This window comes from Rana temporaria, chromosome 10 (genome assembly GCF_905171775.1).
Source record: "Rana temporaria chromosome 10, aRanTem1.1, whole genome shotgun sequence".
NCBI lineage: Eukaryota > Metazoa > Chordata > Amphibia > Anura > Ranidae > Rana > Rana temporaria.
The window spans coordinates 21,010,976-21,037,043 of record NC_053498.1 but is presented as its reverse complement, the minus strand read 5'-3'; the positions used below and the strand labels follow the sequence as shown (position 1 = coordinate 21,037,043).

General features: G+C 44.9%; 1 protein-coding gene across 1 annotated transcript in view; it reads left to right on the top strand.

The window, feature by feature from the left end:
* LOC120916403 (zinc finger protein 585A-like) overlaps positions 1-19,820 on the top strand; it is a 34,129-nt gene extending 14,309 nt beyond the window's left edge. Inside the window, exons 2-3 of the mRNA XM_040327359.1 lie at positions 10,816-10,914; positions 14,976-19,820. Of these exons, the coding sequence (XP_040183293.1) occupies positions 10,824-10,914; positions 14,976-18,412 (3,528 nt within the window). The 5' untranslated portion in view covers positions 10,816-10,823 and the 3' untranslated portion in view covers positions 18,413-19,820. The remainder of the gene's footprint in view (positions 1-10,815; positions 10,915-14,975) is intronic.
* The last annotated feature ends 6,248 nt before the right edge of the window (positions 19,821-26,068 follow it).

The window sequence follows — 26,068 nt, the reverse complement described above, 5'->3', positions numbered from 1 at the left end:
AATCCCTTTCTCTGCAGCCTCAGCTAAATTGAATGGACAGGAGACAGAGGCTCCTCTCCATTCATAAACTGAAACATTGTAAATACAGGTTGGGCGACTAAGTGGCAGATGAGGTTTAATGTTGATAAATGTAAAGTTATGCACTTAGGCACTAAGAATATGCAAGCATCATACATACTAGGGGGAGTACAACTGGGGGGATCTGTAGTGGAGAAGGATCTGGGGGTCTTGGTAGATCATAAGCTCAATAATGGCATGCAATGCCAAGCTGCGGTTTCCAAAGCGAGCAAAGTCCTTTCTTGTATTAAGAGAGGTATGGACTCCAGAGAGAGAGAGATATAATTTTGCCCCCCTGTGCAAATCATTAGTAAGACCTCATTTGGAATATGCAGTTCAGTTTTGGGCACCAGTTCACAAATGGGATATCAGGGAACTGGAGAAAGTGCAGAGAAGGGCAACCAAACTGATAAGAGACATGGAGGAGCTCAGCTATGAAGAAAGATTAGAAGAACTAAATCTATTCACTCTTGAGAAGAGGAGAATTAGGGGGGATATGATCAACATGTACAAATATATAAGGGGTCCATAAAGTGAACTTGGTGTTGAGTTATTCACTTTACGGTCAACACAGAGGACAAGGGGGCACTCTTTACGTCTAGAGGAAAAGAGATTTCATCTCCAAATACGGAAAGGTTTCTTCACAGTAAGAGCTGTGAAAATGTGGAACAGACTCCCTCCAGAGGTGGTTCTGGCCAGCTCAGTAGATTGCTTTAAGAAAGGCCTGGATTCTTTCCTAAATGTACAGAATATAACTGAGTACTAAGATTTGTAGGTAAAGTTGATCCAGGGTAAATCCGGTTGCCTCTCGGGGGATCAGGAAGGATTTTTTCCCCTGCTGTAGCAAATTGGATCATGCTCTGCTGGGGTTTTTTGCCTTCCTCTGGATCAACTGTGGGTATGGAGTTGGGTGTATAGGATTGTATTGTGTTTTTTATTTTGTTTGTTTATTTTTTTGTGGTTGAACTGGATGGACTTGTGTCTTTTTTTCAACCTGACTAACTATGTAACTGATTCTGTTCATTCAGAACAGGTAGGAGCCGGGTTTAGTGGCTCCTACCTCCGCTCTCCATCCTGACGAGGACAGAGGGAGTACAGGAGGACATGGAGGGGAAACAGAGCGCAGAGGGGGACAGCAGCAGGAGGGGGGACACGCAGCATGGAGGGGGAGAGCAGCATCACGGAGGGGGACACGGGACACAGAGCATGGATGAGGACAGCAGGATCACGGAGGGGGACACTGAGCGCGGAAAGCAGCATCACTCGGGGGGGGGGGGGGGAGCAGCATCACGGAAGGGGACACGGGACACAGCATGGAGGATACAGGCATCAGGACACAGAGCATGGAGGACAGCAGGAAAAAGGAGGGGGACGCAGAGCGCCGACAGCAGCATCACTCGGGGGGAGAGCAGCATCACAGAAGGGGACACGGGACACAGAGCATGGAGGAGGACAGCAGGATCACGGAGGAGGACACTGAGCGCGGACAGCAGCATCACTCGGGGGGAGAGCAGCATCACGGAAGGGGACACGGGACACAGCATGGAGGATACAGGCATCAGGACACAGAGCATGGAGTACAGCAGGAAAAAGGAGGGGGACGCAGAGCGCCAACAGCAGCATCACTCGGGGGAAGAGCAGCATCACAGAAGGGGACACGGGACACAGAGCATGGAGGAGGACAGCAGGATCATGAAGGGGGACACTGAGCGCGGACAGCAGCATCACTCGGGGGGAGAGCAGCATCACGGAAGGGGACACAGGACACAGCATGGAGGAGGACAGCAGGAGCACGAAGGGGGACGCGGCGCGCAGAGGGGGAGAGCAGCATACACCCGCCCTCTCCGCTCGCAAACTCTGCCCTCCATATCCGCTCAAAACCTCCGCCTGCTGACCAAGTATCGGGTCAGGCATTCGGGAGCATTTGTGCGAGTACAAGTACTTGCGCAAATGCTCTGTATCAGTACCGATACTAGTATCGGGACAACCCTTTTTTTTATATATATATATATATATATATATATATATATATATATATTTATTTTTTAGCAGAGGCCCTATAGAAAAAATGGTGGGTATTGCAATGTTTTATGTCACACAGTATTTACCCAGCGATTTTTCAAATTCACTTTTTTGGGGAAAAAAACACTTTCGTGAATTAAAAAAAAAACCCACTAAAGATAGCCCAATTTTTCTGTATAATGTGAAAGATGAAAGTGGTTAAATGAATAAAATATTAATACAAAACCATATAAAGCATCAATTTTAAAAATTACAAAAAAACAAAATACTCTAAAACCATTGTAGTTTTTCTTGATGAAAATAATTTCCTCTAGTTGATATAAGCGAGCTTCAATCTTTTAGCCCTGGTTCACACTGGGTACGATTTGGAACGATTTGAGCTGCGATTTGACATGTCAAATCGCATCTCAAATCGGCGGCAATTGTCGGCAATGGCACTGTCCTAATCAGTGCGACGCTGCATCTGCGATTTCAAAAAGTAGTTCCTGTACTACTTTTTGCGATTTCAGGCCGCGATTTACATTAAATTGCGGCCGAAATCACGGCAAAATCGCACCCACGAAATCGCGGTAAAATCGCGCATTTTACCGCGATTTTGAATTCGCAGCAGTGTGAACCTAGGCTCAGAGGCAAACAGTTGACAACAACACAAGTCCAGATACTTGATACTTCGGCAATGTTAGGCTATGTTTTTCCCCACTCTTTGGTGCGTTTTCCTCCATACTTAAGACCCTGTCTCACATTAACCACGCGATCGATTCAAAATGATCATCTGCACAAATGAAAGCGAGTCCAAAAATCAAAAGGACGGAAACATGAGAACCCAAATAAAAACCCGTTTCAGATTTTGGCCTCTAGGAATCGGCGAGGCGGAAGGATATTCTACAAAAAGAGACTAATTGCAAACATATGTTTCAGCGCTTAGATAATATTACATGAGTATGGCTTTAATTCAATGTGACGCCTTCTTTGAATATTACAGAAATTGCTTCTTTTTTATTTTTTTTCTTTTGAATGAGTTCCGTATTGAAGAGAGGTTAAGATTGTAAATATAAATAGTATACATGTCTTGGGGGGACCTCCATTGCTGGTCCATGTTTTGGTGACTGATCAGTCTTTGTGAAACCAAATTATTTATACTTTATCTTTATATAGCTCTTAGAAATTAAAGAGGAACTTAAAGTCTCATATATATATATATATATATAAGGGGCGAAACAACTAATCGATTATGAAATTAATCGATTACAATTTTCATAATCGATTAATCGGCCAGTTACATAATAGGTAGGGCTGCAACGGATCACAGGTGATCCGTGATCCGAACGGGTCACCCCCTTCGGATCGGCACACACTGTGATCCGCGGATTGCCGCGGCTCCGGAGCTAGGCCGAAGCCGCGGCCTTTCCTAATGTTATGTCCGCGCCCCCCGGAGCTCGGCCGAAGCCGCGGCCTTTCTTAACGTTATACCTCCGGAGCCATGGCCATAACGTTAGGAAAGGCCGCGGCTTCGGCCTAGCTCCGGAGCCGCGGCAATAACATTAGGAAAGGCCGCGGCTTCGGCCTAGCTCCGGAGCCGCGGCAATAACATTAGGAAAGGCCGCGGCTTCGGCCTAGTTTCGGAGCCGTGGCCATCTTGGTACATCCGGCAGTGGCCCTCCTCTGTTTAAACCCACAGAGGAGGAGGAGCCCGCACTCGGACACACCGCTGGAAGTGACTCTGTACTACCTGAGGGGGGGGGTTGTCTTGCCTGAGGGGGGGTTGTCTTGCCTGAGGGGGGGTTGTCTTGCCTGAGGGGGGCTGTCTTGCCTGAGGGGGGGCTGTCTTGCCTGAGGGGGGGGCTGTCTTGCCTGAGGGTATGTGGATATTACAGTGGGGGGGATGTGGATATTACAGTGGGGGATGTGGATATTACAGTGGGGGGGATGTGGATATTATAGTGGGGGGGATGTGGATATTATAGTGGGGGGGGTGTGGATATTACAGTGGGGGGATGTGGATATTACAGTGGGGGGGGGGATGTGGCTATAACAGTGGGGGAGATTTTTTTTTTTTTTTTTGCCGATCCGAAAAATTATCCGATCCGTGACTCCTGATCCGAGGAACGATCCGAACCGTGGGTTTTTTGATCAGTTGCACCCCTAATAATAGGCTTTAAAAAAACTAAAATTAGCCCTTTATAGTACAAAAAAGCAAATCGCTACTGTAAATATCACTTTCACTGTCCCACAGTAAAAAATTTTACCCCTTACAGTAGCGATTATTTGCTCTTTTTGTACTTATTTTTGTTTTTTTTAACCCCATTATGTTACTAAACATCTCAGGCCGGGGGTCACACCTCTGTTTTTTGGTGCTTTTTGCAGAAACACACTACAGTTCATTTACATGTTTTCCTATGGGATACATTCACATCCATGATTTCTTTTCAGCTGCTGCGTATTTGGAAAGGGCAAGGACTTTTTAACGCAAAACGGTGCTATTTTGTTTTTTTGGTTCAATATACTTCAATGGAGAAGCTGCAGAAAAGTATGCAATGTGTTTTTTTTTTTTTTAAGGCTATTATCCGAATAATCAAAACAATAATCGGCCAACTAATCGATTATGAAAATAATGGTTCATTTCAGCCGTAATATATATATATTAGAGCTGCGAGATTCTGGCCAAAATGAAAATCAAGATTTTTTTTGCTTAGAATAAAGATCACGATTCTCACATCGTAAAATCTTTCACATTATACAAAAAAAATTTGGTCTGACTATACTGGTTATTTTTTTTATTTTTTTATTAATTATTTTTCCCCAAAAATTGCATTTGAAAGACTGCTGTGCAAATACAGTGCTGTCCTCCGCCGTCTGTGCACTGAGAACCGAGCCACCGAACATCAGACCGCTCTCCGCTGAAAACGGGTCACAGGAGTGCAAAACGAATTGCACTCCTGTGACCCTTAGGAGAAGCTCAGCCTAAAAAGCTCAGGCTGGACTTCTCCTTTAAAGGAACCTATTTAGAAAATAAAAAACAAACCTTTACAACCCCTTTAAAGGGATTGTAAACCCTTATATACAGTGCTTAGCTTAAATGAGTACACCCCTTTTGAAAATTACGATTTTAATCAATATCTCAGTGAACACAAGAACAGTTTCCAAAATTTTGACGTAACTGATGCCGCGTACACACGATCATTTTTCGGCATGAAAAAAAACGTTGTTTTTAAAAAACGTCATTTAAAATGATCGATTAATCGGGCTGCACATCGTTTTTCAGTTTCTGAAAAACGACAACATTTTTTTTTCCGAACATGCTGCATTTTTTAACGTCGTTTTAAAAAATGTTGTTTTTCAGGTAGTAAAAAATGATCGTGTGTGGGCTAAAACGACGTTTTAAACCCGCGCATGCTCAGAAGCAAGTTATGAGATGGGAGCGCTCGTTCTGGTAAAACTGCCGTTCATAATGGAGTAAGCACATTCATCACGCTGTAACAGACAAAAAAGCGTGAATCGTCTTTTACTAACACGGAATCAGCTAAAGCAGCCCAAAGGCGAATAGAACTTCCCCTTTAGAGTGCCGTCGTACGTGTTGTACGTCACCGCGCTTTGTTCATCATTTTTTAAAAACGATGGTGTGTGGGCAACGTCGTTTTTAACGATGAAGTTGGAAAAACATCGTTTTTTGGACATGCTGAAAAACAACGTTTTCTTTAATGCCGAAAAATGATCGTGTGTACGCGGCATGAGTCTTATAGAACATCTGTTTAGCTCATTACATAAAAGTAAGGTTAATAATATAACTTAGATTACAAAATCTTCAGTTTTACTCAAATTAGTTGATGCAAAAATGAATACACCCCACAATAAAAACTACTACATCTAGTATTACCTCCATGATTTGTAAGGACAGCCCCAAGTCTTGTAGGCATGGAATGAACAAGTTGACGACATATTGCAACATTTATCATTTTCTATTATTCAAGACTGTATGTCTCCTGATCTGAACCCAATTGAACACCTATGGGGAATTCTGAAGAGACAAGTTGAGCATCACTCTCCATCCACCATCCAGGTTCTAAAAGAGGTCCTTCTAGAGCAGTGGTTCTCAACCTGGGGGTCGGGACCCCCTCAGGAGTCGAATGATGATTTGCCGGGGGTCACCGGATCATGGGCTGTTCTTGAAGCCCACACCGCTCTCCCTGGAGCAGGGCTGTTCCTGGAGCCTGCGACCGCCAAGCAATTGCCCCTTGAGTTCATGGCATGGCTGGGGGGGAAAAGACTAGCTTACTAGTGAGGAATGTAAAGTGGGAGGGGCTGGAGGAGACCCTATCTCTTGATTTTGGCATAGGTGTCACTGCTACAAGACACCACAACGTCGGAGACAATGTGAAGCCAGAGACACTTTGAGTAACGCTACCTGTGATTAGAGTTGCCATTAAAAGTCCCCACTACAGTTCTCAGATCAGCAGATGACCTGGATCAAAAGCACCTAATCCACTCATCCCATTCCCCCAACCCCCCCACCAAGGAGTAAGAGAAGGAATAAAAATAGAGAATACATGGAAGGGAGAGGAAAAGAGGGGGAGGAACAAAGAAAAAGGGAGAGAAAGAATAAGAGAGAGAACAAGAAAGACAGCTATAGAGAGAGGGAATGGGGGGTAAACAAGAAATTGGGATAGAGAGAGATAAAAGGGAAAGGAGAACAAAGAGAAAGAGTGGTACATCCTAAAACGTACAATAAGGGGTTTTAATATTGTAAGAGTGGAAGGGGCTCAGGGAGCGCTAAATGTCCATGGGTTAGGGGCGCAAATTACTTGGGTGCTGACAACCCACGCTACGATTTTTTTTTTGCTGTTAAGGGTCCCCACAACTTGGAAAATGTTATCAAGGGGTCACGGCATTTGGAGGGTTGAGAACCACTGTTCTAGAGCCTGGATGGTGGATGGAGAGTGATGCTCAACTTGTCTCTTCAGAATTCCCCATAGGTATTCAATTCAGTTCAGATCAGGAGACATTCTGTACTTTGCCACTGAATCGCTTTCACTTAGAAATGCAACAGTGGCCTTAGATGTGTGTTTTGGATCTTTGTCATGTTGGAAAAGTGCACGACCAAGGGCACGGAGTGATGGTAGCATCTTCTCTTTCAATATAGAGCAGTACATCTGTGAATTCATGATACCATCAATAAAATGGATCTCCCCGACACCAGCAGCACTCATGAAGCCCCACAGAAGGACACTGCCACCACCATGTTTCACTGTAAGCACCATGCATTTTTCTTTGTACTCCTCACCTTTTGCGATGCTATACAGCTCTGAAGCTACCAGTTCCAAAAATATTCATCACTCCAGAGTACAGGGTCCCAGTAGTCTTGTTCTTTTTCAGAATGGGCCCTGGCAAATTTTAGGCAGGCTTTTTTGTGCATGGGCTTTAGGAGAGGCTTCCTTTGTGGACGACACCCATGCATGCCATTCCTCTGCAGTCTATGCTGTATTGTGGCTTTTTACTTCTTTAGCTAACCGCAGTGCACTTGCATGACGATTTTCTTCAACCCTTCTCATCAGAAGACGCTCCTGTCGAGGTGGATGGCCTGGACTTCTCTGTGAGATGGTTGCATGTGTTACATTTTTGTATCACTCTTGCTACAGTATTCTGACTTTGCTGATCAGCTTTGCTGATCTTCTTGTAGTCTTCATCTTTCTTGTGTAAAGAAATTATTTTCTTTTTCAGGCCTTGTGACATTTCTCTTCCATGTGGTCCCATTGGTGACAGCATGAAAGCATGAGCTTGGCGTGTTGATTGGAGGATAGAGACCCCCCCCCCCTTTCATACAGGAGCAGAGCTGAGACTGTCAATCAGTTGGAGGTCCCACCCCTGTCACCTTTTTATCTCTTGGTGTCAGGAAAACATGTTAGGCCCCGTACACACGTCCGAGGAACTCGACGTGCCAAACACATCGAGTTCCTCGTCAAGTTCAGTGTGGAAGCCGCCGAGGATCTCGGCGGGCCGACTTTCCTCATTGAACAACAAGGAAATAGAGAACATGTTCTCTATTCGGCCCGACGAGTTCCTCGTCGGCTTCCTCGCTGAAAAGTGTACACACGACCGAGTTTCTCGGCAGAATCCAGCTCCAATCGAGTTTCTGGCTGAATTCTGCCGAGAAACTCGGTCATGTGTATGGGGCCTCAGAAGTAATTTATGCTGATCGCAGATGAAGGAAGCAGCAGACAGAAATGACACTTAGTGGTCTGGATTGAGACAGTGATGGTGAACCTTGGAAACCCCAGATGTTTTGGAACAAAATTTCCCATTATGCTCAACTACACTGCAGAGTGCATAAGCATCATGGGAAATGTAGTTCAAAAACATCTGGGGTTCCAAGGTTCACCATCACTGCTATAGAGAGATATGCTTTGCTCATATTTCATGTCTGAGGTTTACAACCACTTTAAGGCCTCATGCCCACGGACGTTTTTACAGCCACTTTTATGAGCGTTTTTGTGCAGCTTAAAATGGCTCTCCATGTTAGCTTATGGCCTCATGCCCATCATGACGTTTTTGAGCTGTAAATGGCTGAGCCGTTTTTAAGCTGCAAAAAAAAAACAGGACCAGTGCGTTCTGAAGCTCCAGCGTTAGAGCTGTAAAGACATCAGATGCCGACAAAGGGTGTTAAACGCGATTTAACGAGGCTTAACGCTGTGTTAAGCCTCGTCCGGCGTTTCTTTCTCTATTCAAAATCAGTGGTTCCCTACGGGAGCCCATCGGTTTGAATAGAGGTCGCACCAGAAGTCGGATCAAGATGATCCGACTTGTGGGGCGACTTGTGTGCAGAAAATCTTGAAGGGGAACCCCACGAAAAAATTAAAAATAAATTGCGTGAGGTTCCCCCCAGGATGATACCAGACCCTTCGGTCTGGTATGGATCTTAAGGGGAATCCCCCACACCAAAAAAAACGGCGTGGGGGTTCCCCCAGGATCCATTCCAGACCCTTATCCGAGCACGTAGCCCGGCAGGTCATATCCGAGCACGTAGCCCTCCTAGACCATACTAGGCCACATGCCCTCAACATGGGGGGGTCGGTGCTTTGGGGCAGGGGGGCACTGCGCCCCTCCACCCCAAAGCACCTTGTCCCCATGTTGATGAGGACAAGGGCCTCTTTTCGACAACCCTGGCCGTTGGTTGTCGGGGTCTGCAGGCGGGGGGCTTATCGAATCTGGGAGCCCCCTTTAATCTTGTCTCTTTCAGTTTTCTGGAACCCAGTTTCTGTTCCTATATGACGGCAGCTCTGAGTGTTTGGACATTTTCCACTCCATAATTATTTATAGACTTTTTAGACCGTCTTTTTTTTAGACTGTTTTTATATATTTTTTTACATTTGTGGCATATATTCTTCTAGTTTTGCGCCTTTACTTGTCTATTTGTCACTTTAACCCGGCCTAACCTTCTCCTATGCCTGAGGCCCCATACACACCATAGAATCTATCCGCAGATAAATCCCATCAAATGGGTTTCTGCGGATAGATCCTATGGTGTGTACACGCCAACGGATATTTATCCGCAGATAAATCTCCCCTGGAATGGATTTCCAGCAGATAAATATTTGTCGACATGCACAGAATATCTATCTGCTGGAATCCATTCCAACGGATGGATCCGCTCGTCTGTACAGACTTACCGGATCCATCCGTCCAAAGGGATTCCCCGCACGCGCCGTAATGAATAGACGCATGCGTGGAATTCCTTATATGACAGCGTCGCGCCCGTCGCCGCGTCATAATAGCGGCGACGGCGCGACACGTCATCGGCAGAGGATTTCAGCGCGGATTTCAATGCGATGGTGTGTACACGCCATCGCATAGAAATCCTCTGAAATCTTAGAGAGGATTTATCCGCGGATACGGTCCGCTGAACCGTATTCGCGGATAAATTCTATCGTGTGTATGGGGCCTAACACTTGTCTGTGTCTCAAAAAACAAACAAAAAAACATACCTACTAGACAAGTGATGGTGAACCTTGGCACCCCAGATGCATTGAAACTACATTTCCCATGATGCTCAACTACACTGCAGAGTGCATGAGCATCATGGGAAATGTAGTTCCAAAACATCTGGGGTGCCATAGACCATGGAGTCGAGCGTGGTCTTGCTTGAAGCATAAGTACTTTCTTCTTCGCTCTTCTCCACCACCATCTTTAACTAATATCATTTTTGGGTGGACTTTTGAGTTTGAGACACACAGCTGTTCACGATCGATACAGATCTAATGTGCTATTGTCTGTCATCTGTATAGGGCAGGGGTCTCCAAACTGTGGCCCTGGGGCCAGATGCGGCCCTCTGCTTGCCTTTATCCGGCCCTTGGGGCACTATCATCCACTGACACCAACAATGAGGAATCATTCCTGTTGCTAAAACCACCAATGGGGCACTATTCATCCAACTGACGCTATCAAAAGGGTACAATTTCTTCTATTGGCACCAACAATGGGGCACTAGTCCTCCCACTGACACCAAAGATATGGTATTGTTTACTCCCACTGGACATTTTTTAGTCCCAATGGCTGTAGTCTGGCCCTCCTAAACTCGAAAGTACAGTAGACTGGCCCTTTGTTTAGAAAGTTTGGAGACCCCTGGTATAGGGCAAAAATAATTACTACTGTGCTAAAAGACTTAAATAGAAGAAAAAGTCAAAGCCAAATACTCCCTTGAGTAACAGTTCCCAACTTACCCAGCTTGTGTTTCTTGTCCCTCAGGTTTCCAGATGTCTAAACCGGATGTTTTATCGATAATGGAAAATGTAGATGAGCCGTTCGGTCAGGAAAACAATCAAGCTAGAGCAAGTCGCGTGGAAAGTAAGGATGTCTCTTAAAAAGTTAAAGAAATGTCCCGTGTTTCCTATCTTATTATGTAATGCTGTTTTTAACCACTTGACCCCCCCCCCCCCCTTATTACCAGGCCATTTTTTGCGATACGGCACTGTGTAACTTTTAATTGACAATTGCGCGGCCGTGCGATGCTGTACCCAATTAACATGTATGTCCTTTTTTCCCCCCCCATAAATAGAGATTTTATTTTGGTGGTATTAGATCACCTCTGTGTTTTTTTTATTTTTTGCGCTATAAAGAAAAAAGTCAAACAATTTAGAAAAAAAAAACAATGGGTTGGATTCACGTAGATCGGCGCATCTTTGTTCCGGCGTAGAGCATCTCATATGCGCTACGCCGACGTATCCCAGAGAGGCAAGCTGAGTATTCACAAAGCACTCGCTCCCTACGTTGCGCCAGCGTAACGAAAATTTTTCGGCGTAAGCCCGCGTGATTTAAAGTTGGTGGACGGTGGGCGTGTTTCATTTAAAGGAACCGTGACCCCATGCAAATGAGGGGCCGAACGAACGGCGCATGCGCCGTACCGTGGACGCATCCCAGTGCGCATGCTCAAAATCACGTCTAAAATACTCCATAAGATACGTCGAATCACTGCCTACAACGTGACGTAAGCTACGCGCAGCCCTATTCACGTAGTCCTACGTAAAATTCTAAGGCTGTTCCGTCATCTATACCTTTTCATGGGATGCGCCTCCTTTAGGTGGGATAACTTTACGCCGGACGTACGCCTTACGTAAACGGCGTAGATTACTGCGACGGGCACAAGTACGTTCGTGAATCAGCGTATCTAGGTCATTTACATATTCAACGCGTAAATCAATGGAAGCGCCCCTTACAGCCAGCGGAAATATGCACTCAAGAAACGACGGCGTAGGAAACTTACGTCGGTCGTATGAAGCCAAAATTCAGGCGTACCTTACTTGGAGAATCAGGCGCATAGATACGACGGCGCATCCGTGGACTTACGCGGCGTATCAGTAGATACGTCGGCGTAAGTGCTTTCTGAATCCGGCCCAATATATTTTTACTTTCTGCTATAAAACCTAGCCTGAAAAAAAAAAAACACATAAATTTAGGTCAATATGTATTTTGCTACATATTTTTGGTAAAAAAAAAAAAAACAATAAGCGTATATTGACTGGTTTGTGCAAAAGTTATAGCGTCTACAAACTATGGAATATTTTCATTTAGTTATATTTACTAGTAATGGCGGCGATCAGTGACTTATGGCGGGACTGCGATATTGCGGCGGACAGCCAGAGACCTACTGACGCTTTTGACACTATTTGGGAACCAGTGACACTAATGCAGTGATCAGTGCTAAAGATATGCACTGTCACTGTACTAATGAACCTGGCTGGGAAGGGTTTAAACATCTAGGGTGAAAAAGGGTTAAATGTGTGCCTAGCCAGTGTTTTTCTGTACAGTGTGAGGTGCTTTTACTAGGGTAAGTAATGGATTTAATTCCCTGCTGTGCGAGGAAAGTAAATCCATTACTTCCCTGCTGACAGGACAGAGTTCTGCCTTGTTTACACAGGCAGAGCCCTGTCCTATGTGAGTTCCCGGACGATCGGCAGTAATCTATTGTAAAATTACAAGCAGAGCCGGGTCGCCAGTGGTGCGCACGCCCCCTACCCAGAAGTGCCATATCGCATACTAGGTGCGTGATCTAGCGCAGCAGGGCCACCTTGATGCCAAATATCTATGTTATACGGTCGGCAAGCGCTTAGGCTTGTCATGATAGTGTGTTTTTTTGTTTTTTTTAAATCATTCCGTAATAATATTCTTAACTGCTTGCCGACCAGCCGCCGCAGTTCTACGTCGGCTCTAAAAGCGGCCACTAGGGACACGTGCACGACGCCGGAGGCGCACGCGCGCCCCTCGCTCGCCCCCGAGTCCCATGCGTGTGCCCGGCGGGTGCGAACGCCATCGGGCACACGCGATCGCTCGTTACAGAGTGAGGACCGGGAGCTGTGTGTGTAAACACACAGCTCCCGGTCCTGTCAGGGGAGAAATGCTGATCTTCTGTTCATACAATGTAGATCAGCGATCAGTCATTTCCCCATGTCAGTCCCACCCCCCCCCCCTACAGTTAGAACACACCCAGGGAACATACTTAACCCCTACCCCGCCCCCTAGTGTTAACCCCTTCCCTGCCAGTGGCATTTTTATAGTAATCCAAGGCATTTTTATAGCACTGATCGCTATAAAAATGCCAATGGTCCCAAAAATGTGTCAAAAGTGTCCGAAGTGTCCGCCATAATGTCACAGTACCGAAAAAAAATCGCTGCTATTACTAAAAAAAAATATTAATAAAAATGCCATAAAAATACCCCCTATTTTGTAAACGCGATAACTTTTGCGCAAACCAATCAATAAACGCTTTTTGCGATTTTTTTTTTTTTTTACGGAAAATATGTAGAAGAATATGTATCGGCCTAAACTGTGGGAAAAAAATGTTTTTTATATATTTTTGGGGGATATTTATTATAGCAAAAAGTAAAAAATATTCATTTTTTTCAAAATTGTTGCTCTATTTTTGTTTATAGCGCAAAAACTAAAAACCGCAGAGGTGATCAAATACCACCAAAAGAAAGCTCTATTTGTGGGGGAAAAAGGACGCCAATTTTGTTTGGGAGCCACGTCGCACGACCGCGCAATTGTCAGTTAAAGCGACGCAGTGCCGAATCGCAAAAAGTGCTCTGGTCTTTGACCAGCAATATGGTCCGGGGGTTAAGTGGTTAAAATGGACATAACCCAATAATCAGAAGTAGTGATTACACATTGAGCACTGCTTGGGATATTTGAGTTGTTTCTGACCTCCATAGAGGGCAAAAATTAGCATTTTGGCTATTGGAAGTTCGAAAATCTCTGTGTTAAAGGGGATGTTCCTGGTTCTTTCCAAGAAGAAAAGGACGGGCTGAACTGCTTAGCTTCTGCACTATTGTAGAGGGTTTCCACTATTTCTTCTTGACAGTGCAAAACTCTTTTTAAAAAAGGGAAGAGATCGCGCTAAATAAACGATAAGTGAACATAAATAGTGACAAAAGTTCAAATAAGTAGTCAGTCCCGTCACAAAGGCAAGTAAATCAATTCTCTCAAGTGATGAACTCAATCCACAAAAGAAAGTGCCTGACAGAAAAGATCCTCCACCAACGATATAAAAGCCTCTTACCAGATGGAATTGATCTCCAAGTTATAAGAGATCAGATGGCGCATGGTAAGAGACATGGATGAATACTATCCCATAAACAGCAACAGCGATGGAATCTTGATAACTGTGTCTTTACAGGTATGTGCTCTCGGTATGTCATCCTGGGGTATATAAAGACAGAAAGGACTCACATAGCGTAAAACTGTCTTGTTTAATGAAGAATAAAAACGAAAATGCACTTACATAGCACAGCAGGTAAGAAGCATGTAAGATAAGCTGGCCAGCTCAATACACAGCCCGTATCCGGGTAGAAGATGCGCGGTGACATCAGAACGCCGCCTCCCTACGTTTCGTCACGACAGGACTTGGTCACGGGATTAACATACATTGACATACCGAGAGCATATACCTGTAAAGACACAGTTATCAAGATTCCATTGCTGTTGCTGTTTATGGGATAGTATCCATCCATGTCTCTTACCATGCGCCATCTGATCTCTTATAACTTGGAGATCAATTCCATCTGGTAAAAGGCTTTTATATCGTTGGTGGAGGATCTTTTCTGTCAAGCACTTTCTTTTGTGGATTGAGTTCATCACTTGGGAGAATTGATTTACTTGCCTTTGTGGCGGGACTGACTACTTATTTGAACTTTTGTCACTATTTATGTTCACTTATCATTTATTTAGCGCGATCTCTTCCCTTTTTTGCATTACTGTTTGTGTGGTATAACACTTTTTGATCGCTGCTTTATTTCACTTTAACAAGCGCAATATTTTCTTTTTTACAAAACTCTTTTTAATTTATTTATTGTATTATCTGCCTGTTGTTGGAAGCAAGCCATTTTCAATTATAGCTAATTATTTGCATTTAGTTTCAGAATGTTGGCCCAGTGGAAGGACAGAAGAACCAAGATCATTTGCTCCCCTTGTTGGAAAGATACCTGAAGAACAATCCACTTCACAAAACAAGCAAACCACACTTATTGTGAATGAAATCGACAACCAAGACAACCATTGGAGGGAGAAAACAGTCCATCCAATCATTTCCCATGAACCAGACAGAGGTTCAGTCGAATATAGTTTCCCGGCTGAACAAAGTTCACCGACATCACTGCCTCTTATGGAAAAGACAGGAAGCAGAGAAGAGGACATCGTGGAGCAAGCAGCACAAGGTGCAAAAATTACTGGAACAGGAGAGGATGCAAGTGCACCACTGGTGCTTCATGGGGTTTCTTCAATGCCAAGCAATTTTAGTAAGCCTGAAAAAGGAGATGCGGTAGCTTCCAGGCCTCACGGATGGTCTAACGTTGGCCATCAAAGCAAGACCATGGAGACAGGTAGAAGAAAAGATAATGAACCAGCAGAACAGCCAAACCAGAGATTCTGGGGTCTCTTTCAGTGCTCCTTCTGCAATTTTGTTTTTCAAGATCTTTCTGAACTTCTTCAACACCAAGAAACCCATAATCAGGAGAAGTTCCAGGGCATTGGAAATGAAGTGTCCCGCCCGGATTCTCAGCAACAACAGCCTGTGTTGGAGTGGAGAAGGTACCGCTGCATAGTGTGCGATAAGACTTTCTGCAAACAGTCCTCGCTGGTCACACACTTACGTATACATACTGGCGAGAAACCATTTTCTTGTCACGTTTGTAGAAGAAAATTTAACCAGCGTACAAGCCTCACTGTCCATTTACGCACCCATACAGGGGAGGCACCATTTCCCTGTAACAGGTGTAACAGAAGTTTTCGACAACAGTCCAATCTCACCCACCACATGAAGAGTCATCAGAGAACTGAAGATATTGATGGAGCTGAGTGGAGCGAAGAGAACACAGCTCCCGGTATTCCATTCATGTATTTGATATCTGAAGCAGATGACAGTAACAGCGAAGTATGGGGCGGCAAGGTTCCCTTTATTAAGAACGATAAGGGAGAAGATTCTGGTTCTTGTAAAAGGCCATATGTTTGCGGCCATTGTTTCAAACGATTTACGCATCAGTCCAACCTCCTGGTCCACCAACGCATTCACACAGGAGACCGATCTTACCGCTGCCAAGAATGTGGCAAACATTTTACTCGTAGAACCAGCTTGATGGTGCATCTCCGGGGCCATACAGGAGAGATGCCTTATTCCTGTGTACAGTGCGGAAAAAGTTTTCGCCAACAGTCGAACCTCCTCTACCATATGAAAAGTCATGTGATGTCAATTGAGCCCAAAGTGGACACCTCTGCAGAACATGAACAACATGGGAAGCTCTCTGGGCAGCTAATAGGGCCATCTGGACAGTATGTCGATCGAGAGAATCCACAATTATTAAATACTAGTGGGGAGAGAGTTGAAGAAGGCCAATTGAGAGCTTTTCAGTGTACCCACTGTGCTAAATGGTTCCCGAGTTCACACAGCCTTCTGTTGCACCAAAAACTTCATGTGGAACAACCTAGCGCTGCCATGCATCGTAGAGAAATACAGGTCCCATGTCCTATTAATAGGAGCCTTCCACATAATTACACTGAAAACTTGCTGTTACCTCGCCAAGAGCATGAGAGCTATCCATCACATTTCAAGCTATCTCCTCGAGCAGAAAGCAACTGTGTTGTGGGGACATTGAACAGTCTAGAATCAAACCTTATTCCCCAAACTGGACATAGCTCTAGTTTCCAGAGAGTCGCGAGTCACAGTTCAGAGGGAACATCTGGTAAAGGTCCTTACCATGTTCTAGGAAGAGGAAGACCAAGGAAAATCACCTTGCTAGGACAGGGCCATGGCCAGATGGGAGCATTTTTGGGTGGGAAAGCAGTACACAGGTGTTGGAAGTGCCCTCGTTATTTTAACAACAAGTCAAATTTAATTGTTCACTTGCGTATTCATACTGGGGAAAAACCTTTTCAGTGTTGGCTCTGCGAGAAGAGATTTAGACAGCAGTCAAATCTGATTCAGCACCTCAAGAATCACGAAGATGTTCTTGGAGACGATCTTATACCACGTCCAAGGAAAATCTTAAATAAGGACCAGCCAAATGGAAAAAATGTTCAGGGTTTAGGCTTGCTTCAGGCCTCAGGCTCCCCTCAGCCTCATTTGGGTTTCCTTCCTTTCGATAGAAACCCCATGCATCACAACGGTCAGCTCTACGAGGCCCCTCAAACAATACACCTAGGTGATATAGCGTCTAGTACAGAGTGTATATCTAACAATTTAGATGGCAGTAACTCACCAACATCACCTGAAAGGATATACAAATGCAGCAGCTGCTTTAAAACATTTAATCACAAATCCAATCTTTTGGTCCATGAGCGTATCCACTCAGGAGATAAGACTTACCGTTGCCTGGAGTGTGGCAAGCACTTTAGCCAGCGCACCAGCCTGATGGTACATTTAAGAACTCATACAGGTGAAATGCCGTACTCTTGCCTTCAATGTCGGAGACGTTTTCGTCAGCAGTCTAATTTGCTTTATCATATAAAGACAAACACAGTTCAAGGGCAGCTGAATTGCACACCAGAAAATCTGCCAGGTTCCCCAATAATTCCTAGGCTAGAGCCGGTGGTTGAAGCTAGTATGAGTTCCAACATGGAGGCTTCCCCTGGGCCTCCACCTTCCTGGGTGCATTTGGAAGCCAGTCCTAAAAATGATGCCACATCATTAGAGATCGGAAAAGCAGAGTACAACTGTCCTGCTTGTGACAAAGTTTTTACTCATCAATCAAACCTCCTAGTTCACCAGAGGATCCATTCCGGAGAGCGTACGTACCACTGCCACGAGTGCAACCGCCAGTTCAGTCAGCGTACCAGCCTAATGATCCACTTGCGTACCCATACTGGGGAAATGCCCTATTCTTGCCAGTGTTGTGGAAAACGGTTTCGCCAGCAGTCGAACCTTTTGTATCATTTGAAAAGCCACGTAGGGCAGGGCATTTCCATTGATGCTGATCAAACTGCAGAGTATGCAGTGCCCAGGGCAAGAGGCCGTCCCCGTAAAACCGACTTGAGTGACACAACAAGAGAAAAAGGAGTTGCACCCCGTGGCAAGCGTACATACAAGTGCACAGAATGCCCCAGGCGCTATAACCTTATGTCTAATCTGGTTGCTCACCAGAAGTCACATGACCTACAGCCTTTGTACAGCTGCTTGGAATGTGGAGACAGCTTCCTCCATCAGGGTTATCTTTCTGTCCACAAGAAGCAGCACTCCAAGGTTAGCACTCCTCATCAAGGAGTGCAGTTCTGCTGGAGACCAAACCATGAGTTAATGGATGCTCGAAGCCCAGGTACAGAGCCCGAGAGAAGTTCTGTATATACACAGCAGGAAAAGTAGTGACAAACAAGATCTGCCACACATATAGTAGGGCCAAACAACGTGGCAAAAGAGCAATACTTGACCAGTAGTAGACCTTTCAAATTTGTGTTTCCGAAGATGCTACCTTAGGAAATGTGCTTTTCAGGTAGTAACCGAACAATCCGGTTGATGTCACTGTTAGCCAACATAGGCTATATATGTGTTCTATTACAATGGTGATGGACAATATTACTGTAGAAAGAGTAAGAATTCTCTGAAAAGAGGTGGCCCAATACAAAAAACTGTAAAGGACCGCCTGTTCTTTAATTTTTTTTAAGCTGTTGCCATGAATAGTTTGGCCCTAAGTATGCAGATAAGCTGAGAAAGACCTCAACCCAAAACCATTTTTTAGGTTTTGAGCGCACACTACCAATAACAGAAATTAAGTAGAGTGATGCCTCTGCTATCTCGGTTTTGAAGCTTCTCTAATGATCAGCTGATGCAGTATGCTACATGATTCGGTATCAAGCCCACTGATCTTGAAGGGCTTGACACCAGCTGATCATGGGGCAACTTCAGCACATTGTCGCTGAGAAATTCAGGCAGCAGAGGTTAATTTTTTTCACAATTTCATGGATTCCATGGTGGGTCTGTTTTGGAACATTGGGATAGAGTCCAAAATGGTGTTATAAAATGAGAAGCACTTTTGTGTTTTTTTTTTAGCTCTTGCCTAAAGGAACGCCTGCACAGAATGGAACTAATAAGCATTTGGATGGCTGATAAAAGTGAATGTAGTGTTTGTCCTTGATTTGGCAGCCATTTTGTATGCTGCCCCAGCAGAGATCGCAGCCAGAGAACCAGTCATCCGCAAAATAAAGAAATGAATGAAATTAGAATCTAGCAAGATCGCTAGTTCCTAATCCATTGGACTTTGTGCTGGATGGATGAACAATTGCCTCATGCCACACTATAGCTACGTTGTTGCTACTTAGGTGCCACAAAGCTTAAAGGGATTCTCTACTTTAAAAATGAATCTGTACTTTATACTGAAGAGATCCCCATCCTGGCACCACCCTTCGTAAGTAATAACACAGATCCTTCTCTTATAGTGATCATAGAGGTCCATGATATCAGTATGGTTTGGCGGTAGTATGGGGGCATTGTCGGCAGGTGGTGTTTTAGGTGCAATCCAAGAGTGCAGGTTCTAATCCAGGAAAAACCAGGCCTGTGTGAGAAGCAAAGGCTTCTCTGCATGGTGTGGCCTTCTGCAGGGGTCAAGTTTAGCCAAACTTGGAGGATTTCTTTAATCTTTGGCAACAGTTTGTGTAACTCCTAATGTCAACTGTTATATTGAGTCTATAGACTGAAAATGACTTCAAAGTGGTATTTATTTTTATAATACTCTGTGTTTGTTTTATGCTAATGACCATATAACTATTTATTCTTTTGTGTGCATTTGTTACATTCTGTTTAGCATTCGTAGGGATGAATCGGCAGCTCTATCTTTTAACCTTTCACGTTGCCTTTACAACTTCTTTTTTTGACCGCTAATGGTAGACCAAGGCCTTCCAATACTATAGATTGACATTTGCATTTGAAAGAGGACTTCCAGGCCATACACAAAATTCAGTTGTAAATAAATCTTCATAGCTTCAAAAAGTTCTGAGCTTGTAGCAGGCAACGAACTCTATCTCAGATAACTTGGTGCTTGTCTTTTACGGACAACAAACTAGCCATTATTTTGCCTTCACTCTTCAACCCAACATTGGCCTCTACCCTCATCCAGCAAATGCCGAATTGTAAAATCACCTTTATTCACTGGAAACTAGATTGAAACCTTCAGCAAAAGCACCTTGCTTCCAGTTTTTTAGAAAAAAAACTGATGGTCTTAAAAAAAAAGTAAATTAAACGAATACCCTTCACCCAACAATATGTCAGTTTACTGGCAATTTTTGGTTCTACCTGAAGTTCTCCTTTAAATAACTGCTCCTGTGCATGTGTTTGTTCGTACACATGTATGCATATATTTTAGTTAATAAGGCTGTTATTGAAGGTGCTGTAGACATGAAAGTCTTTTTACCTGATCTGGTCTATTATGGTCATCTTGGGAAATACCCCATGATCAGGTGATCTGTAAAAGAAGAGTCAATCTTCCAAAATGGATTGTCCCTCCTGACTTCTATTCCTCACCATATATAAGGTGGGGGCCAGGGGTGTCTTGCCAGTCCTGAAAGGCTTTGCCAAATGATCCTTTGTATTTCTGTTCTTGACTATAGGTTTAAGGTGGGGGCCAGGGTTGTCTGCCCAGTGTTGAAAGGCTTGGCCAAAATGATCTCTCCTAACTTCTGTTCTTTATAAGATTAGGGCCAGGCATGTCTGCCCAGTGCCAAAAGGTTTGGCCAAAATTATCACTTATGATTTCTGTTCTTCACCATATATAAGGTGGAGGCCAGGGGGTGTTTGCCCAGTGCTGAAAGGTTTGGCCAAAATGATCCCTTCTGATTTCTGTTCTTCACCATATATAAGGTGGAGGCCAGGGGTGTCTGGCCAGTGCCATTGGTTTGGCCAAAATGGTCCCTTCTGATTTGTGCTCTTCATCATATATAAGGTGGAGGCCAGGGGGTGTTTGCCCAGTGTTGAAAGGTTTGGCCAAAATGATCCCTTCTGATTTCTGTTCTTCACCATATATAAGGCCAGGGGTGTCTGCCCAGTGCCATTGGTTTGGCCAAAATGGTCCCTTCTGATGTGTGCTCTTCATCATATATAAGATGGAGGCCAGGAAAGTCTGCCCAGTGCCGAAAGGCCTGGCCAAAATGGTCTTACATTTTGGAAGGATGATGGTGAGACAGTTGTTAACTTCCAGCCAGCATCTCACATCTATGGACAGGCCCCAGCCAACGTCTAGGTGATAACAAAAAGTTTGAGAGTTTAAACTTATTGGCCTCCAGCTTGTGATCACTTGCAGTTTACAGTAATTACTCGAAAAAGTAGTATTACCATAATATATCTCGCTGCCCTGTAGCGCCAAGGGACAAGATGAGCAATGCTTCTACATTGCTGCTAAAAAAAAGTTAAAGGGAACCTATTCGAAATAAGCAAGCTGCCATTACTGTTTTCTAAGGTGCAGACTCCAGGGCTGTTATACTGACACTTCCCTTTCTACTTCCGAGTCCCTGACGCAGGACACACATGCGCTTAGTGTTTTGTTGGAAAACCCTACATGCACATACAGTACTTGTTCTGGGTCTGTGGCCCACTATTGACTGTGCCACGAAACCTGCAACTTCAAAGTTAAGCCAGCAACTGAAGCTGCAATTTTGACAAGTTCCTTTTAATGCCCAACTCCAGACATTTTTTTTAAGTTTTGGATAGAGCAAGAAAGTATTGAAGTTTTTATGGGCTTTACAAGCTGAAGTTTAATCTGCTTATATTTTGTCTTCCCTGATTCCTCATCCCTTCCCTCTCCTACCCCCCTAATAAAATTATATAACAAAAAAACTTTCTGTTTTCATTACATTCCTTATTGTAGACCCAATGAAGTCCAGTGCTGTACATTACTGAAAACGTTACAGCACCCTGTCTCAGTACTCCTCTCAACAACACTCAGTCCTGATTTGGGGTGCAACGGATCGTCACCGATCCGTGATCCGAACGGGTCACCCTGTTCGGATCGGCACACCACGCGATCCGCGGAGCGCTCCGGAGCCTCGGCCGTAGGAAAGTCCCCGGCTTAGGCCTAGCTCCGGAGCGGCGGCCATCTTGCTCCGCCCCCGTGTGCTTGTCAGAGCACAGCGTGACACGCCTCCCCGTCTCAGCGCGCTCACTACAGACCCGTAACTGCCTGCAGACATGTGGAGACAGCATCGGTGAGCTCTGCACCTGCAGGTAGGAGCTACACCATCACCTGGGGAGCATGTCTGTACACCAGAGTGGAGGGGGGTGACGCCAGGGTGGAGTGGGGTGACGCCAGGGTAATGATAGTGATTAGGTGGGTGTAACAAGATTTGGCTTATTTTTTTTTTGCTGATCCGATCCGTGACTCCTGATCCGAGGATCGATCCGATCCGTGATTTTTTCGATCCGTTGCACCCCTAGTCCTGATGCGGGCAGTGGGGGCGGCTCTTGAAAGGAGTTATATGAATATAAAAATGCCCTGATGGATGGCTATCGGTCTGCAGGCATGGGAGTTCCTAGGCAGGCTGAATTTGTTATGCAGACTGCCCTTAAGTAATGCCCAAATGCAGTGGCGCCTGGTGGTATATTTCTTGGGGGGGGCAGCAAACAATGCACTCACAGCCACCCTCCACAGTTGGTCGGGTCACCCGCATCCACTTACGGGGTTCTCTGTGCCCTGAGCCCACCCTTTTTTGAAGCCAATTAGAGCATCAGGCTCTAATCATGTGCTTCTAAAAATAAAAAACAAAATCCCCATTGGAATCCATGCGTTAGGGGGGGGGCGACACCATGTATGGCTGGGCCGCCACTGCCCACATGTGATCTGAGCCTCTATGACTGAAAGAACTTAAATCCAGTGAATGAAGGGCGTGGGTCAGGGAACATTTTGGCTGGGGAGGAAAAGGCTAGATAATTGTGGGCATCATCGAGCCAGGAAATCTTACTGGCTTGCAGCTTCTAGTGCACACTGTGAGAGGCTTTAGTAGAGGAGAGGAGCGGAGCCTGTGCAAGTCTGAAGGGAGGGCTGGAGTTAAGCTTTAATTCCTGCTTGGTACCCCATTAGGGAGATTTTCTATTACGCCTTATCCGTATTTTCTATATATTTCTAAAAATATATATATTTTTTTTTTTTTTGAAAAGCCTATGGCGTGTGAACACACCCAAAAAACTCCACCCGGTGCAGAAAAAATGTGCACACACATAAAGAGTGTTCACAAAAAATGTGCAGACGGGTGCAACGTCAAGTGGTCCTCCTGTGAAGAGGGACCCAAACCCTGATCCCCCGGGGCGTTAGGCTCCAGACGGGGACTGAGGTACTGTGGTCCGAGCAACCGAAGCCGACACGGACCCAACTTCCTCGGAGGGACTGCCGAATCAGAACCCTCCCAGTACTAGGTGGGGCTCCCCTGAAGGGAGACCCCATGAGAGCAGGCGAACTAAGCCAGAAGGCCATGTCCACCCACTCCCAAGACGTTCAGGGCTGGCCCGAGGACCCGCACCCTACTAATCACACAGTGACAAAACGTGCACAACAAAAAAAAAGACAAAAAAGTGACAAACACAGGCTTAAATAAAATAAAGTGGGGGAAGGGATAGTGGAGAGGAGAGTGAAAGAAGTGGCCATTGTGGTGAAACAATGACCAGGCCCTCCGGCCAGGAATAAAAAATTCCTCCGGTCCTAGCCAAAAGGCCCGGCCCAGGAGGCAGGTGCTATATTTCCAAAAATATAGAGAGTTGTAGATGAGCCAGGGAACTCTCTGTGGCTCAGTGATGTCGCTCTGCTTCTTGCTTAGCAACTGCTGTCTATGACCTCCTTAGGGAGATTATCTCTCACTTTGTGTCCCTAAGATACCAGGGCCAAACATTGGTGGGGTGTGCTTGTCACTACAACAGGAAGACTCGGACAGCATTAAAACATTCTTGCAAGGGTCTACATCCCTGATGCATAGATTTCTCATCACTTCCTGTCCTTACAGGAAGTAAGGGGAAGTCCTCCCAACACCCAGTTGACATTAAAATAAAAACTTTTATGCTCTATCAAAAACCTAAAAAAAAAGTTTTGGATGGACCTGGGCTTGTTTAAATCTTTCTTTCCACTATGACGGTGGCCACGGAGCTGCAAAACATCTCTCCTTATAAAGAGGTTGAGGAAAGTACATCTGTAGTATTGGTACCCTTGTTTAGAAAATGAATATCATAAATATGTGCCTACACTGTGCATAGCGTCCATGCAATTTTTGGTATCTATATCTGAACTGATAAAAAATAAGATAGAGCTGACATTTCATGTGTTGTGTTTGTTAAAAACTAAGTGTCACTTTTGGTCCCCCCCCCCCCCATTTTTTTTTTTAAATACCTCCTTTTAGTAAATTCCATAATCGTTTTACTGTAAGATTCTGGTTCTTTACAAAATTTCTCGCACAAACTCTGGGCCAGATTCTCAAAAGAGTTACGCCGGTGTATCTACTGATACACCGCCGTAATTCTAAATTCCCGCCGGTGTATTATTGTTTTGTATTCGCAAAACAAGATACGCGGGAATTAGGCTAGGATCCGACTGGTGTAAGTCACTTACACCGTCGGATCCTAAATGCAATACAACGCTGACCACTAGGTGGCGTTTACGTTCAGGTCTCATTTGACTATGCAAATGAGCCTGATACGCCGATTCCCGAACGAATTTGCGTCGCGTACTCGTCGTTTGCGTAAGCGTAAGGTTACCCCTGCTATATGAGGGGTAACCTTACGCCAGTCCGACGTATGCCATGTTAAGTATGGCGTCGGGTCCGCGTCGTCTTTTCCCGTCGGGTACGTCGTTTTCGTAAGTCGTTCTTGAATACGACTTTACGTCAATGACGCACACGTCGGCGTCATTGACGTTTTCCGTCGAGAACTGGAGCATGCGCACTGGGCTATTTTTAGCCCGGCGCATGCGCAGTTCGATCGGCACGGGGGCGCGCTTAATTTAAATATAAGCCGCCCCCTTTGAATTACGCGGGGATACGCCGGGCCTTTTACACTACGCCGCCGCAAACTACGGAGCAAGTGCTTGAGGAATATGGCACTTGCTCCAGTAAGTTGCGGCGGCGTAGTGTAAATGGCTTACGCTACAGCCACGGGAAAACTACGAGAATCTGGCCCTCTGTCTTTTTTGCAAAACTCCTCCTTTCCCTTTTTTGCACAACTTATGTCTTTGCCGAAGTTTTCAAGTCCGGCATTAGCTTCCAGAAGGAATTAAAGGGTAAGTTCACCTTTCCATGAAAAAGGTGAACTAACTCCAAATATTCTGGCCACCCCTCTGAACCCTACTGCACATAGTGGCCATGATACTCTGTGATACCAGTATAGTGGTCTGTTCACCTTACAACCTTAAACGCAGCCCTCAAGTGAGTATCTATCATGATATTTACAATGACGAGCACTCATTGGTCAGCGTGGTCATGTAAGAAGTGCTTCTTTCTTCTGGGGCTCCTTACTGGACAAAGTAGCAGCCTTAGATGCACTTCTCATTGGTCAGCGCGGTCACATTGATTCGCTCATCAGTGAACATTTGCCGTTATGATGGATACTCTTTCCAGGGCTGTGTATTGCAATGTATGAACCGTTACACTGGTAGCGTGGGGCATCACGGCCGCTATGTCCAGAGGGGGGTTGAAGCTAGTTCACCTTTTCATTTTTCATTACAAGGTGACCCTACCCTTAAAAAGCCTTCAGAGGCGCGCTCACCAAAGTGCTTAGAAGCCAACTGTTTCCGGATTTGCCAGGACAGTTCTGCATTTAAAGTGAAGGATAGAGGGCGCTAAACCACACAATAGTGAATGTGATTGGTAATTACCACATCAAATGTGCAACGTAACAAATAATAAAATTCAACAAATACAATTGTTTTGAAACAACTCTGCGGCATGAGTGAACATTAAACACTGTGTTGAGGGAAAGAAATATAAATCAAATAGTCCCAAACGAATGTGCATAATTAAGCAGATGACTCTGCAGTGTAAATAGACAAAAACACTATAG